The sequence below is a fragment of the Lithobates pipiens genome, unplaced genomic scaffold (assembly GCF_037356315.1).
Source record: "Lithobates pipiens isolate NorthernLeopardFrog02 unplaced genomic scaffold, aLitPip1_a1.2 Scaffold_18, whole genome shotgun sequence".
Taxonomy (NCBI): Eukaryota; Metazoa; Chordata; class Amphibia; order Anura; family Ranidae; genus Lithobates; species Lithobates pipiens.
Window position 1 is genome coordinate 398,435,478 of NW_027507758.1, and position 19,565 is coordinate 398,455,042.

The 19,565-nt window shown below is 38.0% G+C and overlaps 1 protein-coding gene across 4 annotated transcripts in view; it reads left to right on the forward strand.

The window, feature by feature from the left end:
• The window catches only part of ADGRB3 (adhesion G protein-coupled receptor B3), a 1,271,667-nt gene that overhangs the window by 810,354 nt on the left and 441,748 nt on the right, over positions 1–19,565 (forward strand). For all 4 annotated transcript variants that reach the window (XM_077487874.1, XM_077487872.1, XM_077487875.1 and 1 more), the window contains one exon: positions 14,121–14,223. In XM_077487874.1, the coding sequence (XP_077344000.1) occupies positions 14,121–14,223 (103 nt within the window). The remainder of the gene's footprint in view (positions 1–14,120; positions 14,224–19,565) is intronic.

Consider the following 19,565-nt stretch of genomic DNA (forward strand, 5'->3'; position numbering starts at 1 on the left):
TGGGACTGTCTAGGAGGAGACAGAGATTGGTGTTCACACATAGTATGGACACACGATCTGTCTCCTCTCCCCTGAAAGAACCGGGATCTGTGTGTTTACACACACACATTCCGGTTCTCCCTCTGTCACTAGCGATCGCTGGAGCCTGGCATTCATCGCATCCACTGGGCACTCGCATCGGCTCTGGGCACACACTGTGACGCAACATAAGGTAATGTAGTTTTGCCCAGCCATGCCATTCTGCCACAGTAAAACTGTGGCGGCTGGTCGGAATCGGTTAAAAAAAGCTTTAAAGAGGATCTAATTTAAGTCGTGCCAAAAAGACCAGAAGAAGAGGACAGAGGTCTAATCACCAGCAGGGGAGAACTAGAGCGGAAGGACGTTTGCTCCTTGGGCCACTACTACTAAAACACATTGGACTGGTAGTCTTGAGTGGAAATATCTAACCCCTCAGACAATAATCACAGATGTACCCACATAGTGGAAAATATATAGATACCTGTGCCCCATTCAAATCTATAATCACAGTGTCTTTAAGAGGGAAGACGTTCATCATCCACTTCTTTGGGGCTCTGAGTTTTCAATCACTGAATGAGCTACAATTTAAGCTGACGATGGAAGATGTAAATAGGTGTGTCCTAATAAACCATGCTCTTTAAGAAAACCACAAAAATGTCCAAAAAGAAGAGAAATAATTGAGTAAAAAACTCACTGACACACCAACAATAATGGTGAAGTTCATGTAACCAATACTATATCACAAAAAAACATTCAGCAGCAAAAGCATGAAAAAGCAAGTTATTATAAGAACCATAGAAGGTAATTTACAAAATAATCAAAGTATTTTATTTGTAGAAAATTCAATAAATTATCTTTTATCCAAACAATCCAAACAATGGATACATTTAAATTCCTTCATTTGTCAGTAGGTAAAATTGGCAATGTTGTCAAATACAAAAACCTGTGTCTGAGCCTTACACGTACTAAGGCACTGTGAGGTGAAATTAAGGTTCCCAGCTCTCGGTCTCCCCAGATCCATCTAATGCCGCGTACACACAATCGGAATTCTCGTCGGAAAAAGCTCTAAAGGTTTTCCCGATGGAATTCCGATGGAATTCCGCTCAAGCTGTCTTGCCTATACATGGTCACACCAAATTCCGATCGTTTATAACGCGGTGACATACAACACGTATGACGGGACTAGAAAAAGGAAGTTTAATAGCCAGTAGCCAATAGCTTCCATCTCGTAGTTGAATCTGAGCATCGTGATTTTTGGTGTGTCGGAATTGCATACACACGATCGGAATTTCCGATAGAAAGTTTTTCTATCGGGAAAATTGAGAACATGCTCTCAATTTTTGGCTGGCGGAAATTCGGACAGCTAAATTCCGATAGAGCATACACACGGCCGCATATTCCAATGAAAAGCTATCATCTGTCTTTTTCTGGCCGGAATTCCGATCGTGTGTACGCTGCATAATAGCAATCAAGGCTTCAATTGCCATAATATGACTTAAACATAAGTGGGGAAATCTGTACACTAACTGTATATATAGCTCTATCCAAAAAAAAAATCACCTCTACAGTTTCCAAAGATGGCACAACCCCTCTACAAACAATAAATCAAAGTCTTAAAGAATTCCCCTATGACTGTTCATGTTTTATATAAGTCACTGATCATAAAGCACATTAAAATGCTGATTGCATTAGGCAGCTATTAAAGCATATCAATGCCAGTCAATCTCTAGTATCAGCACTAATGACCATCATATCATTTTTGTTACAGATACGGGGCCATCAATTTACACAGTGCTTTACATTTATTATACATTCCCTACCCTCAAGGAGTTTACAAACTAAGGTCCCTAACTCACATTCATACATACACATACTAGGGACAATTGAGACAGGAGCCAATACACCTACCAGTATGTCTTTGGAGTGTGGATACCCAGAGAAAATCCACACAGGCACAGGGAGAACATGCAAGAGATAATTTCCTCTAGTCAGTCCCATCCCTCTACAGTTAGAACACACATGAGGGAACACAGTTAACCCAATGATCGCCCCTTCCCTGCCAGTGAGCTTTATATCAGTTACATCAATTAAAATAAGTGCATTTTTATAGCACTGATCTCTGTATAATTGTCAATGGTCCCAAACACGTGTCACAAGTGTCCGATCTGTCCATCATAATGTCGCAGTCCCGATAAAAATCACTGATCACCGCCATTACTAGTAAAAAATATAATAATAATAAAAACACCATAAATCTTTCCCCTATTTTGTAGATGCAATAACGTTAGCGCAAACCAATCAATTTACACTTATTGCAATTTTTATTACTAAAAATATGTAGAAGAATACATATAGGCCTAAACTGAGGGAAAAAATTTGCTTTTTTTAAAAAGAAAATTGGGGGTATTTATTATAACAAAAAGTACAAAATATTGTGTTTCTTTCAAAATTTACACTATTTTTTTGTTTATAGCGCAAATAAAAAAATAGCACAGAGATGATCAAATACCACCAAATGAAAGCTATATTTGTGGGTAAAAAGGATGTACATTTGTGTGGATAAAGCATCGCACGATCGTGCAATTGTCAGTTAAAGCCACGCAGTGCCGTATCGCAAAAAAATGGCCTGGTCATTGAGCAGCCAAATCTTCCGGGACTGAAGTGGTTAATGATGCAAAGCAGCAGGACAGCAAATGAAATATTATTCATGCAGTGATATAAGAGGCAAAACAGGCTTTTTACCATGCCAACCAATCAATGTGTCACCGTGGCATGCTTTCTTCAGCCTGCAGAAATCTGTCCCTCTCATGAAAGGGCCACTTGGTTGTAGTCACCTCAATGCCAAATGTTTTCAGTTTGTCTCTCATCAACATTGTTATCCCTGCAGCTGATCTTTCTTTTATTACTGACTTTACATCCCTCCTTCTGTAATTTGTGAACTGTGTGGAGGCAGTCCTTAAGTTAAAGTAGTCCTTTTAAGATGGGTTATCTGATGATTGGTGGAGGAATACTCAAAATGTTGCAGAAGAGGTAGATGAAGCGTTCGTCTACAGAATTAATGAAGTAGGAAGATCCCTGTATTCCAGTTTTCTCTCCACCAAGGACAGTGAGAACAGTAATGGCATGACCAAATTCCACACCATATCACTCAGTACTAGCAGTCACAGGCCTTAGATGTACTGCCCTATATAAATGTGGCTCAATATACAAACATTCCTTGAGCACAGGAAGTGCATGGCTCTTTTTTCAGAAGGAATTCAAAGAATAAAACATACATTTATTTATCTTGCTATTGAGGCACAGTTAACATTTCTAGATGTTCATAAGAAAACGAGTCTTCCTATTTTGAGTTTATGTCCATGTTGATGTAAGCTCAATGGTCTTCTATGTAATTTCTGGATCAAGAAGCTGAAGTATAAAGTGTAGAGTAAGTATGGGCTTTGTTTTTGTTTTTTTGGGTAGACTAGGGTAGCATTAAAGCCCTGTGAACTTATTTTTCCTTGCCTGTGTTGTGTCCTGTTGGGGAGGTTTACCTTCATTTCCTGCCATGGAGATGCATCAAGAAGAAAGAGGGAACATTTCTCTTAGGTAGTTGCCACCATAACAGGTATGACTTCTAAAGAGTACGTCTCTGAACACATTGACCTAAAGCATTGTTCAAGAATTAGTGTTAGTGCCTGTCCAGCCCAAACTTTTAAATGTGGATTTAGATAGAGGGGGAGGATCAGAACCAACATTGGGTGTTGCTATCTGGGACTGTGAAAAGATATTTATTCTCACCTTTTGTCCTGATGACAATTGTTTTACCAGACAAGAAGTCAAGGAAAGTATCTTACATCAACACAGTACAATTGTTTTATTAGTAGGAAAAAGCTAGAACCTCTGCCAGCTTTTCTATTGCCCTCTGTGTCCTTGATGCTTATTTTCCTCACTTTCCATCTCATAAAGCCATTGTCATTGGGACATTAGGTGAGGAGAAATTTACCAGGGGATCTCAATAGCAGTAAAAACCTGCCTGGGGTTCTAATTATCCCCACTGTAACTGAAAAAAGTTTTTGTCTAATAGTACGCTTTAATTGCCAGGTGTGATGACTTAATGTGACTTAATGTGTACTGAACTTGTATTTGTGTACTTGATCTTGTGTCTAAAACAGAAAATCATAGATTATTTTAAATGAAACAAAAAAAAAACATATAGTGTACTCTTCATATAAAAAGAAAAAGATTTTGATTCACTAGAAAGAATCCTTATCTTGTCTGAAAAGCACTTCAGCAGAAATGCTGTGTGCTGAACATTGACAATTTACATCCGCCATCAATTCAGGCAATGTTCCATTCCTCTGCTCCAAGAAGCCACAGCTGAGTTTGGCTGCATGACCTGCCATTATGAGCCCATGAAGAAGAATGTTTCAATTCACTGTGATGAAATATTAATTTCACATCCAGTTCAGGCTAGGAAACCAATTTAGCAAAGCTGGATACTTTAACAAAAGTAATGAAGAAGCACCTCTGCAGGTCACTAAGAGGCATTGTGAAATAAACCTCAGTAAGTGTGTGTGCATTAATATAAATCACAAAGCATGCAAATCCCATTTTAAAATAGGTTATGTTTGTTTGCTCCCATGTTATACTTGCTTTGAAAGAGATCCTGTTGAAAGTATTTGTTCTATTCTATACAGCATTACCTAATATGTTTCTTCTACAAGTCAAGTGTCTCTTATGGGAGCCTAAAGTAAGACAAGGGTGGGACATATCATGTTGCTTTGCTCACAGTTGAGTATATCTACTATTAAGGCCAAATATGTGGCATGGATCTGTAGTTTATGTACATTTCTGAAGACATACTGAAAGCTCAGAAAATCAAGAGCATGACAAACCCTGTAATATTTTTTTTATCCCAATATTAGGATTATGAGTTATGGGGGGCTACATAAATAGGATTGTAACTGTATCGAGGACTTGCAAAAAAAACAAAAAAAAAACAAACAATTAAGTACTGTCTATGATACTTTATTTTATGTGCACCAACAATTTCATTTTTAGGATAAGCTTTTGGGATGAACCCTTCTCTCCAGTCCCATGGGTATTGATAGACAAAACTTATTTTTAAATGTTAAGAACATCAATCTTTGAAGAAAAAAGGCACACGCACACACAGGTGCACACACATACACAAACACTCACACATGGTAATGGTAAGGTTAGTCAGATAAGATGAAACATGGACTATAGAAAGGGAGGAAGTAGTAAGAACTAAAGAGGTGAGAATGGTTATAAAACGTCCCATGCCCACTCTTTTCCTTACTATATTACTTAATTTACTGTGTGTGTATGTTTGTATGTATGTTTTTTTTTCTTCAGAGATTGTTTCTCTTGAAGAGGAGTTCCAGCCTGGGGAAAAAATATAAGGGCACTTATCTGTCCAGGGAGCCTGGAACCCCAAGCTGATCTGTCCATCGGCTTCAGGTGCCAGCATTGGCATTGCAAGTAAGGGAAAGTGGCAGTGAAACCTTGAGGGTTTCCTACTGTGCATGTGTGAGTCACACTGGACTTTCTGAATGATCCCGTCATCTTCTGGGACATATACAGGTACCAGAAGGTCCCAGAAGGTAGCGGGTGGAAGGAGAAGGGCCAGATGCAATCTCGGAAGTGACGTACATCGCTGCAGCAACATAGAACAGGAGTCCCAATGAAAAAATGCAAAGGAGGTACAAAAAAGACATATATATATATATATATATATATATATATATATATATATATATATATATATATATATATATATATATATATATATATATATATATATATAATGTGTGTAAACGAGGTGGGAATACAGATTGTACTTAACGTGATTTGTACATTTGTGTTGTTTTCAGTATATCAAACGTTTGTTTCTGATAGCAAACTAGCAAATTTAGGTGCAAGAAGATCATTTTGTTTAGCAACTCTAATGCCAATTTGTATTGTTGCATGCCTTTAGTGAGGAACACATGTGCAGATATCTGTAGATGTAATATATTTTTAGGTCTAATCACTGAACCATAAAAGATTCAAAATCCCCTTGTTAAAATACCAAACATGCCAGGTGACTCAGTGTTGCGATCTCCTCCTAGCTTCCTTTGTATACATGGAGCCAAAGTCTCAGTGTTGTCATGTAGCCATGCACTGATGCGTTTCATCACTTTGGACTTCGGCCCTGCGATGAAGTCCGAAGTGACGAAACGCATCTGGATGTGGCTACACGGTAACACTGAGATGGGGAATCCCTGTGTACAGAGGAAGCAACAAGAAGAGATTGCAACACTGAGTCACTTGGCATGTTTAGAATTTTAACAAGGCAATTTTGAATCTTTTATGATGTAAGGGCATTACTTTTAATAAACCGATTACCTTAAGGTGTTTTTACACTATCGGAAGCTCTGTCTCAATTTCTATCCCCACATGTGGAGAATGTCTTTATTAATCTGGATGGAGATTGGTATTTATAAGTGGCTCTTCAATAACATCTAATAAGGCGATATTTGCCAGAGACGAGAGTGAATGGCAACAGCATCTGGTGAGCTTTATTCTTAAGGGAGTGGAATTGGCACACATCACTTTGTTGAAGGATTTTGGTGGATCAACAAGATTTTCATATATATATATATATATATACAGTGGTGTGAAAAAGTGTTTGCCCCCTTCCTCATTTCCTGTTCCTTTGCATGTTTGTCACACTTAAGTGTTTCGGAACATCAAACCAATTTAAACAATAGTCAAGGACAACACAAGTAAACACAAAATGCAATTTGTAAATGAAGGTGTTTATTATTAAAGGTGAAAAAAAATCCAAACCATCATGGCCCTGTGTGAAAAAGTGATTGCCCCCCTTGTTAAAACATACTATAACTGTGGTTGTCCACACCTGAGTTCAATTTCTCTAGCCACACCCAGGCCTGATTATTGCCACACCTGTTCACAATCAAGGCATCACTTAAATAGGAGCTGCTTGACACAGTAAGGTCCACCAGAAGATCCTTAAAAGCTACACATCATGCCGAGACCCAAAGAAATTCAGGAACAATTGAGAAGGAAAGTAATTGAGATCTATCAGTCTGGAAAGGGTTATAAAGCCATTTCCAAAGCTTTGGGAATCCAGCGAACCACAGTGAGAGCCATTATCCACAAATGGCGAAGACATGGAACAGTGGTGAACCTTCCCAGGAGTGGCCGGCCGCCCAAAATTACCCCAAGAGCGCAGCGACGACTAATCCAAGAGGTCACAAAAGACCCCACAACAACGTCCAAGGAACTGCAGGCCTCACTTGCCTCAGTTAAGGTCAGCGTTCATGCCTCCACCATCAGGAAAAGACTGGGCAAAAATGGCCTGCATGGCAGAGTTCCAAGGAGAAAACCACTGCTGAGCAAAAAGAACATCAAAGCTCGTCTCAATTTCTCCACAACACATCTTGATGATCCCCAAGACTTTTGGGACAACATTCTGTGGACCGATGAGACAAAAGTGGAACTCTTTGGAAGGTGTGTGTCCAAGTATATCTGGCGTAGAAGGAACACTGCATTTCATAAAAAGAACATTATACCAACAGTAAAATATGGTGGTGGTAGTGTGATGGTCTGGGGCTGTTTTACTGCTTCAGGACCTGGAAGACTTGCCGTGATAAAAGGAACTATGAATTCTGCTGTCTACCAAGAGATCCTGAAGGAGAATGTCCGACCATCTGTTCGTGTACTCAAGCTGAAACGAACTTGGGTTCTGCAGCAGGACAATGATCCTAAACACACCAGCAAGTCCACCACCGAATGGCTGAAGAAAAACAAAATGAAGACTTTGGAGTGGCCTAGCCAAAGTCCTGACCTGAATCCTATTGAGATGTTGTGGTGTGACCTTAAAAAGGCCGTTCATGCTCGAAAACCCTCTAATGTAACTGAATTAGGACAATTCTGCAAAGATGAGTGGGCCAAAATTCCTCCAGGACGCTGTAAAAGCCTCATTGCACGTTATCGCAAACGCTTGGTTGCAGTTGTTGCTGCTAAGGGTGGCCCAACCAGTTATTAGGTTTGGGGGGCAATCACTTTTTCACACAGGGCCATGATGGTTTGGATTTTTTTTCACCTTTAATAATAAACACCTTCATTTACAAATTGCATTTTGTGTTTACTTGTGTTGTCCTTGACTATTGTTTAAATTGGTTTGATGTTCCGAAACACTTAAGTGTGACAAACATGCAAAGGAACAGGAAATGAGGAAGGGGGCAAACACTTTTTCACATCACTGTGTGTATATATATATATATATATATATATATATATATATATTGGATATGCCATATGGACACTATTCTTTATGTATGGGTGTTTTATGTTGATCATTTCATGTTATTTAGGAGATTCGTAGATTAATTTAGTGCGTTCAATTATTTGTCTCTCTTTTTTACATTGACATTGTTTCACCTAATTTACATAATAAACACAAACACTGTCTATGCACACAGTTAACCCATTGATCACCGTTGATGTTTAAACCCCTTTAAAGCCAGTGTCCTTAGTGCAGTGACAGTGCCTATTTTTAGCACTGATCACTGTACAGGCAAGTTGAATCTGTTTGTAAGTTGGAACAGGTAAAGCAAGAAACTTTTTTAAAGCTTTTTGCATAGCATAGGGAAGGGTTAATGCCCCATGTAACATTTGTTTTGCTGTGTGTGCCCCTGTTCAGAGGATTTCACCTTACTTTCTGTCCCAATGACAATTGGATTTTGAAAATTTTAGGTTGTGTAGAAACAAGCCTTGGTGATAAAGCATCAGCGGGGTTACCTTTTTCCCATAATAACTCTTAGCCCTTTTACACATGGTCGGACATTCTGACAACAAAATCTGTCAGATTTTTTTTCCGACGGATTTTCTCCGAAACTGGTGTTGCATACACACGCTCAGACAAAGTTGTCGAAAAATCCGATCGTTCGGAACGTGATGACATTCGATCGTTACAACGGGACTACGTTCAGGCTAGTAGCCAATAGCTTTGGTCTCGTAATTTGATCTGAGCATGCATGGCACTTTGTCCTATCGGAATTCTCTACAAACGATCGGACAAAGTCCGATCGGATGATGTTGTTGGAAAATTTTTATATCCAGCTCTCAAACTTTGTTGGTCGGACATTCTGATGGAAAAAGTCAGCTGAAGCACACACATGGTCGGATTATCGACAACATGGTCCGATCTGACATTTTCCGTCGGAATTTCGGACCGTGTGTACAAGGGCTTACAGGAGAGAATTTCCCTTCCTAGGGGGAGATGTCCTCTCACTTCCTGTTGTCTCCCTCCGTTTGTAAGTAGGAGTAGCTTGTAAGTCTGATGTTTGCTACAACTCCTCTAAACACGAACAGTCACCTTCATTGGGATGAATGCACCTATGTGTTTTCTGTAAATGATGTGATAAACTGCATCTTGGTGTAATTTTTCATTTTGGTGCGATTTTTGCATTTTTTCAGTTTTTTTGGTGCGATGTTTTTGCTTTTTTTTGCATTTTGGGTTTATATACATCTTGATTTTATGATTGGGACACTTATATGTTTTTGTATATGGTGCGATAATTACATTCTGGTGCGACTTTGGTGCAATTTTTTATAACTTTTCTGTTTTTTGATGCGATTCTCTGCATTTTTATTTGAATTTGGTTTTTGGGCTCACTCACATCTTGTATTTTGAGTTTGGACACTATGAGCACTGTTACAAGTAGCGGATTGCTATACTATCATGATATTCATGTCTGGATGTTTTATACAATAATTTATAAGCCATTATATTTTTGGTGGTAACCTTTCCTGTGTAGAATTGGTGTCCACACTTAGAGGGTTTTAGTACTCACCTACTGGGGTTGGTGAGGTGATAATTATTACACTATCACCTTTATGGTAACTGTTTTGTTAAAATTTATTCCACAATAACACTGTGTCTTTTAATACTTTAATACTCACTATAGAGTGACTTGGTAGCGCACTATTTGATATATAGGTAGCACCATTCACCTCTTTCCATCTTTCTTTCTATATCCTAGAGCCCTCTTACGGTGTTTTTTTTGGGGAGGCTGCAACCTTTACACACGTCCTAAGCGCAGACCTTCCTAATTCATTTGTTTACTTATTCATTCAAAGTGTGACGGCGCTGAAAGTTGAAAATTTGGCCTGGGCAGGAAAGGGGTAAAAGTGTCTAGTATTAAAGCCATTTAAATTGTTTTACAGGAACAGTTTCGAAGGTTTTTTGTGGGTTTTGCTGCTGGTGATTAGTCAGAAAGCAGTATATGCCTGGAAAAGATATGGAACCTCTGTGAATTATTAGGTGAATGTCCACAGGAAAGGCAAACATGTTTGATATATAAATCCCATGATCACAAAAATATCTTAGCATTTTATTAATGTATACAGATTTTTTTAGGGATAGCCGATTAAGGTCTGCTCAAAACTTTGTAATTTAAAGCAGAGGTAAAGGATGCCACCAAGACTAGGCTAGTAATCTGTCAACTTGGTAGGGGCTGGAAATACTGCATTTTTTTTGGCTGTTGAGATATCACGTAGCTCGCTGGGCTTCAGGGAAGCTTGCTTTAACAAAATAAGCATGTTTTGGTGACTTCTGTAGCTAGGTAGCTACATTTTATTTAGTGAACAATTTAATACTATTAAACATACATTTACATTTGATTTCAGGGTTGAATATAAATATGTGAGATTGTGTGTGTGTGTGTGTGTGTGTGTGTGTGTGTGTGTGTGTGTGTGTGTGTGTGTGTGTGTGTGTGTGTGTGTGTGTGTGTGTGTGTGTGTGTGTGTGTGTGTGTGTGTGTGTGTGTGTGTGTGTGTGTGTGTGTGTGTTTTTTAAATGCTTTGTTTAATAAGCAATAGAATCGTAATTAAAGATGTCCTCAACTTGATATATTGGGATACCATTTTTCATCTCTCTTACTAAGAAATTATTTATAATGTAAGCATTTATTGGAGAAGGTGTAACAGTTAAAAAGATACTAACTAAAACTAAAATGTAATCCAGTATTAAGGCTTAGGATAGCATGCTGTGGACTAAAAAAAAATTACATGAAGGTTACACTACTACTGAAGCATCATCATCTGAGATTAGTTCAGGCTTCTCTAACAGGATTATAGAATTAGAGATTTTTTTTTTAAAGAATGAGAGAATACACATGCTCTGAAGCAAATAAGGAAATATATACTTCAAGATGATTGATGTAATTAAACACATTGGGACCATTTAAATAAAACTAGAAAAACTAAAATGAGCAAGAGTAGTTGCTAATAGTGATCCATCAAAAGCCCAGTTTTTTTTCTCATAACACAAAATGTATAAACATTTTATTTATGTTTGTAAATGTGATTGAATTTTTGTCTTAATTTCGTTTTAAAGAATCTTTTATGCCCCGTACACACGGTCGGACTTTCCACCAACAAAACCGTGGATTTTTGAAGGATGTTGGCTTCAATTTGTCTTGCATACACACGGTCACACAAATGATGGCCAACAATCAGGAACGTAGTGACGTACAAGACGTATGTGATATCTCCATTGCCAACGCTAGTTATATCTCTGGCTCTTACTTGATTTCGAGCATGCAGACTTGTGTACACATGATCGGAAAGCTAGACAACAAACATTTGTTGGCAGAAAATTTGAGAACCTACTAGCCAATATTTGTTGGCGGAAAGTCAGACAACAAATGTTTGATGTAGCATACACACGGTCAGACTTTCCTCTAACAAGCTCACATCCAACAGTTGTTGTCGTAAAATCCGATCGTGTTTATGGGGCATTACTTTTACATTGTTTTTCAGCTTTCGTTTTTAAGTTTAGAATTTAGGTAGTCAATGCTACTACTATAACTGCTAGTGGACATTTGTGAATGTTTAAAGGATATTACTTACCTCAATAGACTTATACAATTCCTTTCAGCAAAGGGTTCCAAAAATATCTGTTGTCCTCACGTTTGTTCCAAAAAATGCATTTACAAATTCTGTGACAAATATAGAGTTTAGGCATGATTTGTTATTGTTAAACTATGCTTTGCCCAAGCAAGGCATACAACAAGTTTACTTTAATCTCACTTCCTCTGCAGCACATGCTTACTTTTCCTTCACACCCAGCATGTGGGAATGAAGTAGCACCTAACTCCCTCCCTTTCTTCTCAGCACGTAGTTGGCCATGTGCTTTTACATGGAGAGACAGTCCTCAGTCATGTGTAAGCTATGACTGCAGCTACTCATGACTTACACACTACTACATTTTCTCTCTCCCAGCAGATGAACAGAGAAGTAGGGAATAAAGGAAATGTGGGAATATATAGCTGAGTAGAGGGGCACTTAAACAAACCTCTATGTTTTCCCTGTATAGGTAAAGCGCAAGTTTACCTTTAAGGAAAACATGTATTGAGAAAAATATGGAGGCAGTTATTTCTGACCTCCGTTCACAAAAACTGGTTTCCAGGCTTTCTCTAGCTTGCCCAGAATCAGTATGCAGCCAGTAAAGTCAGAGTTAAGTTAGAACTCCTGATCTGTTGGCTTAAAGTAAGGGCAGCTAGACAGCCAGGCAAAAACAAGTGTTTTTAGATGAAGAGATCTGTAAAAGGAGCCTAGATATCCCTCAATACAGTTTTCCTTTAATGACAGTGTGCTTCTTTAGGGGTTCTTCCAATAACCGTCTATACAAAAGATAGAACAGATGCACATGTTCAAACTGGATAGTAGTACTATGTTTATAAAACACTTTTGAATTATAATAAAATAATTCCTGTACTAGGTTGTTCAAGGTTTAGAACTCTTCAATTTGAACCTTGCTTGGGGTCTTTTTAATTCTTTGAATGGGCTACCAATGCACCACAATGCATCACAAATCAGACATGCATCATTTTCCAATGTAGAGCACCTTCATGCACAGTAATGCATTACCACACATTGTGGTACAGTGCAACCCAAGTTTGTTTGTGCATGGGGTGTTGCCATGCATTGCAATAATGTGTATTTTACCTCAAGTCTGAAAGGGGGACTGAATTATACAGGAACAAATCAATGATTTGAAAGTAAACTTACAAACATGTGTGATCGGACTAGATCAGAGTAGTGATATCCAGCTGGTTACTGTATGTTATTGTGTGTCTTGACTCATTGCCTTTTGTAATACAATAAAATGCATTGTGGGGATATTAACCCTTTCTCTCCCTTTTAGTTTTAGCAATAGTTACCAGGATTGACAGTGCAAATTCCAGTGTTGAGGGTTTTTATTGGACAGGGTATGTTGCGTCACCTCCCGGTGGGGACATCTGTCCCAGTGACAGCTGCCAAAGAAGACGTTTTTGCCTACATTATGGATGATTTCCTCTAACATCATGTTATGTCACAGTGACATGTCTGAGGAGAAATCTCCTAATTAGGGGTAAAGCAATAAAAAAAATAGAGGTTCTACATCTACAAAAGGAAAACAATTAATTGAAATTGGAGTTTGAAAGGTGAAGGGAATTTTAGCAACCCAATGTATATACTTAGTAAAGTGAAATATTTTTAGCAAGTTAAAGAGGTCCACTCATTTTTGTCTTTATTATAAGTCAGCAGCTACAAAAACTGTAGCTACTGATTTTTTGTAAACACACACTCAACTGTCCCAGGATCCAGTGATATGCTCTCCTTAGCTGGTCTTCTCTCCCTGGCACTGACATCTCAACTGTGGACACCCGGCTGTGACATCTTGTGGCTTCACACCTGGGTGCCCACTCTGTATGCTCGAGCCATGCTTCACATTGTCACTGTTCCCACAGTCTTCTGGGACATGCGACTGTGGGGAGGGAGAAGAAAACTTCCGCTCAGATTGCCTAGCTGATCTGAGAGGAAGTGGGAGTGGGAATCTGTCAAAAGCAACCACCTGTTCCCCCGCAAAAAAAAAGTGCCAGAGAAGAGGGGGAGGAGGCCTTAAAGTGGAATTTCCCCTTTTGGGTGGAGCTCCGCTTTAAGAAAGATAGTTAAATGGAAGCTTTGTTGCAAGCATGTATACATTGCTTTACATGAAAATTGTGTACATTAGTAATGTTTGATTTTTTTTTCCCCCCCAGAAATTTTACAGTAGTGAATTCAAAGATCATTGTAGTTACTATCCATCCAGAGCCAAAAGCTGCAGATGCCTTGGTGGAGATTGAGCTTGCTCACCTGAACAATGTAAGTATTTCTTTGCTTTTGCTGTAAAAACATCAACTTGTTGTTTTATGATAAATTAAACTTGGTAGACCTATTTTCTTTGTATGTTTGAAAATGTAATTTACATTCTGATTATGTATGTATATATTATGTTTTTACCCGTGGCGGTGCACAAAAACCAAATACTGTTTAAAAAAAAGGGCAAGTGAAAAAAACGCATACAAAAATGTCTATTTAAGGGTGTGTCTCTAGTCTACCTCCCAAAAAGGTAGGACTCTGCCTTGACTGCCCTGCCCTAGGCTCTTGACAAGAGCAAGTCTAAACTTGGTCTGCTAAGCCAAAAGGCCTGGCAGACCCCTTTCTTCATGGTGAGTCAACGCCAACAAATTAGTCCTGAGTGAGGGGCTCTCCCAAAGAGAGAGACAACCCAGTTAAGGGGAGGAAGAAAAAACATTATGGCCACACATCCTATACCTAGGTTTCAGGGCAGGCCCGCAGACTCACACCCTCCATCCAAGTGAAAAAAGAAACACAGAGAAAAGTCCAGGTTTCAAAACAGTGAGAAAAATAAATTAAATAAATAGTGCTAGTGCAGGTGCATTGGCTAGGCCTTGCAGCCTGGTAGAAAAAATTGTTCCAGACTTAGCCAAAAGGCCTATCACAAAGTGGATCTGTGCAGAAAAAAAGCCTAGGTGACGTGGCTATGTGCTCTTTCATACATTAGGGTTCCCACACCCAAGTGATACTGTGAGCACCCTAGGGTGACCAACTCTCAGGGGGGCACTGAACCCACAGAATCATTGACTTCCCAGCTCAAGGCCAAACCAGGTAGCAAACCAGGAGGAACTGGGCCCTTCGGCTCTCTCCACACCCAGGGAGCACTTATGACCCACACTTTACATTGTGCACACTCATTCAGTCTCCTCGCCTATCGAGAGGACTCCTCAGGACCCCCATAATACCAGCAGAGCAACTGTACAGCCAGCCATACCTACTAAAAGGTCAGAACAACAGCGTAGCATCCTCACTGGACACAAATAAGAACAGATACTACACTCGATCATAGCCAAAAGTGCATACAGTGACATCACTTCCATGCAAGACATGAGAATCTGTTTAATGATTAGTAGTCTTGCTGTATAAAAGATGGCCAACCACTTGATACTTGATGTTAATTATGAAGGCAATTGTATTGTAACTAATGTGGTCAAAAAGAGTAAAGCAAGACATTTTGTGAACGCAAAGAACAAGTTCAGAAAAAAAAATTCTTAGGTGTTATTGGTTGTGTTCTGGGCTACAAGGGCAGAGTAAGAGAAGTGATAAGCTTCTAAAGCCATAGGAAGCCCATAGACCTCCAGTCGGCCTTCAGTGTTTAGTTAATCTTAATTCGCTCCCTGAAAATATCATGTTGCTTATCAAACATTTCATGTAGGCCTTGGTGTGATTTAGCTGTTACAATTTTAGTCTAAAAAAAAACTTGACCAGCATCTGTACACATCTAGATTGATTATCTCCAGTTTCAGTAAGCAAATGCTAAGATACAGTAGATGCTTGATTTAAGGCACTTAAGGTTTAGCAGAGTTTATTAATGTGCCTAGTAGGGACTTCATTTTATGTCACACGAGCAGTAAATTTTAAAACAGTAGAGTTGTTACAGTGTTATTTGGTTAATGACAAGCAAGAAGTATTTGTTGTTTGGTGTCAAAGTGGAGCAGCTGCCTTTGTAAACATTTTATTTTCAAAAAAAGATAATGTACAAGGAGCAGGATATGCAATACCACCAGAATATCAGTGAACACTTCTTATTTATACAGTGTTTGCAAAATAGCTGATTAAAGTGATGGCTTGGAAGCCACACTCATTTTCCAGAGTCTGAAGCACTTTAGTACTTTACATCAATTAGTGGAGTCTTCTCAATTTATCTTTTAATGAGGGTCAATTGCTTTCAGTACCAGATAGCTAAAAGGCCATTTTCTACTCTTCAATTCTAATTGCTTGGTTTAGAAAATGGCAATTCCCTATCTGTTTAGTGGATAGTAACTTGTCATATGAGAGATAAAGAAAACATTCAATAAACTTCCATGAATGTGTTTGCATACACCATCAACGATTTATGCTTAACAAGGAAACATGTTCCATCTGCATGTAGCACTTGTATATGCTCTTGCATTTGCAGTGTCTGATTTATGATTTGTTAAATGAAGCCTGTTCATTATTCATGTAAATATATGGGTTTTTTACTAGTAGGTAAATATATCCACTTAACATGTAAATTGACCTTACATCTCTGTGCTTATACTTAATTTGTATAACTGTTTGTCTATTAAATGGTATTCGTGAGTACAAATAAATTGTGAGAAAATCTAGTGATGTTTATAAAAGTTACACACAATGTCATAGTTTTAAATAAAAAGTATGGAGCTTCATTTATAAATGTACAAACGGATTTCTGCCCATTCTGTGGTATGATTTGGACTTTTCGCATACAACCTCAAGTGACTTTCACAGCTCAAACTAATGTTTGGAAAAGACCTACTGACATACATAACTTTCATATGCAACCAACCTGTATTTCCTTTATTTAATTTTGAACTGCTCCAGCAGATATATCAGTATGTCTTTATATAATTTTTTATTATATTTGATTTAATGAAACCATGGGGGTTATTTACAAAAGGCAAATCCACTTTGCACTCTAAGTGCACTTGAAAGTGCATTGAAAGTGCACTTGGAAGTGCAGTCATGCTAAATCTAAAGGGTAGATCTGAAATGAGTGGAAGCTCTGCTGATTTTATCATCCAATCAAGCGCAAGCTAAAATGCTGTTTTTTTTATTTTCCTTGCATATCCCCTTCGGATCTACAGCGACTTTACTTCCAAGTGCACTTGCAGTGCAGAGTGGATTTTCCTTTCGTAAATAACCCCCCATATTCCATAGTGCTATGACTTACAATTATCTATGTACATTTTAATTTTATTTTTAGAATGTTTAATTCCTTTGAGAATATTTATTTTGACCTTGTGCATATCCTCTCTACATGCAAACAACCCAACATTCATTTGACCCTCATAATTCTTTCTGAAATGCATTTTTGTCAATAATCATATTTGTTTCTTATTGACCATAAGTATTATTTTACTCTCTAATGAAAAACTGATTTAGCTCAATCATCATTTGTATGTATTGTGTGTGTGTGTGTGTGTGTGTGTGTGTGTGTGTATAAACATACATATAGATATTTGCCTATACACTGGATCAATTAGGATCACGTTTATAAGTCAAAAATTCCAACATTTAAAAAAGTACCACAGTCAAAACCACACTTATAATAATAAAAAAATGGGATGAGGTCGGGCACAGGGAGATAGATTTCATTCTATGCTGAGCCAGTCTCATCCATCCCAAATATTTGACCCACAAAGGATGCTTTCAAGATGGGGGAACTTCATATCAGATGAATCTCATGTGGACTGAGGAATGTCCCACAGACAGCAGATTCCGATAAGTATATCACATCATGTCAATGGATTTATGATCTCTGAATGTGGAATACATGTGTCTGCAAGGAACTGTGCACATACTTTTCAGTAACCTTACACTGAGCATGGACTATATCATTAGGCTACTGCTGTCAGACCTTTACGCTGGGATTCAACTTGCCAGTGCCAGGGAGTTTCCTAGGCTTAACAACTGGGGATGGCATTTATATATGTTACCACTAATGGATTGACATATAAGAAGCCTAGAAGAATACCTCCTCTGGATCGCTGCCTTCTCAATCGTTCTTGAATATTCATTTACTTTTTCATATATTACTTTACGGGTTGTGAATATACTGTACATGATCAGGAATCTACCATTATACAGCATAAGTTGTGGACATTTGGGGCAGTGACCCTTCTATATGAAGTTCTTTTACATACCGATACGTTTTATCATCCATATTCCCCCTGAAACCTATATTGTGATACTAACCTATGGACAAACTTTCAATATCAAAATTTGAAAACTACATCACATTCATATTCATTGGGTCTGAAGTTGATGTACTGCATCTGTGGGGTGGATGGAGAGCTCTTTTTATTATAAGTGTGGTTTTGTCTTTGGTACCATTTTAAATGTTGGAATTTTTGACTAATAAATGAGATCTTAATTGATCCAACATGGTGTCAAATATCTACATCTATCATTCTTATGTAATATAAATACAGTATATATATATATATATATATATATATATATATATATATATATATATATATATATATATATATATAAAAGGATGATGGTTTAACAAGAGTTTTTTTTATATTATAATTTTACGGATTTACTCCTGCCCCTCTAATTGCTCCTTCTCTCTCTTTTTTCCTTTTTGGGACATATTACATATTAAGGAGTTATTAAATTAAGGTATACACATATAGAAAATATTTTTTTTTCTTCAAATTTTTATTCAGAGGATTTCAGATTACAGAAAATATAGCATTGTGAATGACAGCGAAGGGTCTTCAGAACATGTGACCCTACCTCACAGATAACAATTATGAATGTATAACAGCGGTATAATAATAATAATGGTGTATCAAGTACTAGGTATCATTAGAACAAGGGTGGGGGAAAGGGAGGGTAAAGGAAAATACCCAGGATGTTAACAGAATAGCAAGGTAGTTGCAGGCAGTAGCAGAAGAGAAATAAAGGCAGTAAATATACTTTCATAGTGTAATAGTTTTACATCACGTAGTCTGAGTTAATACTCTTAGGGGATGGTAGTATTTATGAGGTAATTTGTCCAGGGGGCCCAGAGTTCCTGTAGTTTAGGTATTGTAAGATGTGCTTTTGCATACATAAGTTCCATTTGTGTTACTATAGTGAAAAATGTGTGTGTAGTGAACCGCGCTTCCTATAAATGAATACCTTATTATAAACAATACAAATAAATGATATAACCACCGGATTCACTCCGATGGAAAATTGTTCAAAAAATATGTCATAAATGTGCGTATTAACTGTGATCAAACATATAATATCATCAACTTGGTGAAAATCTTAAATCATTAGTGTCCAAGTTACCAAAGCAATGTGATACAAGTCCAAAAAAGCTCATCCAATATTTTCCGGAATAGGCCTCACACAGACATAGAACAAGGAACAATCTCCCATGGTGAAGTATGTCATAAAAAACGTAATTTATAGTAGCTTCAACAAGCCATTCAGCATAAAGCAAAGTTAAAAACATACAAATGGACATGGGGACGCCATAGTGCGCGCCACCTGCATTCCACTATGGGTGGAAGTGACGTATCACACTTGAGCATGATATGTCACTTCTGCCTATTGTCATAGCCACAATAACAGTGTCTGCA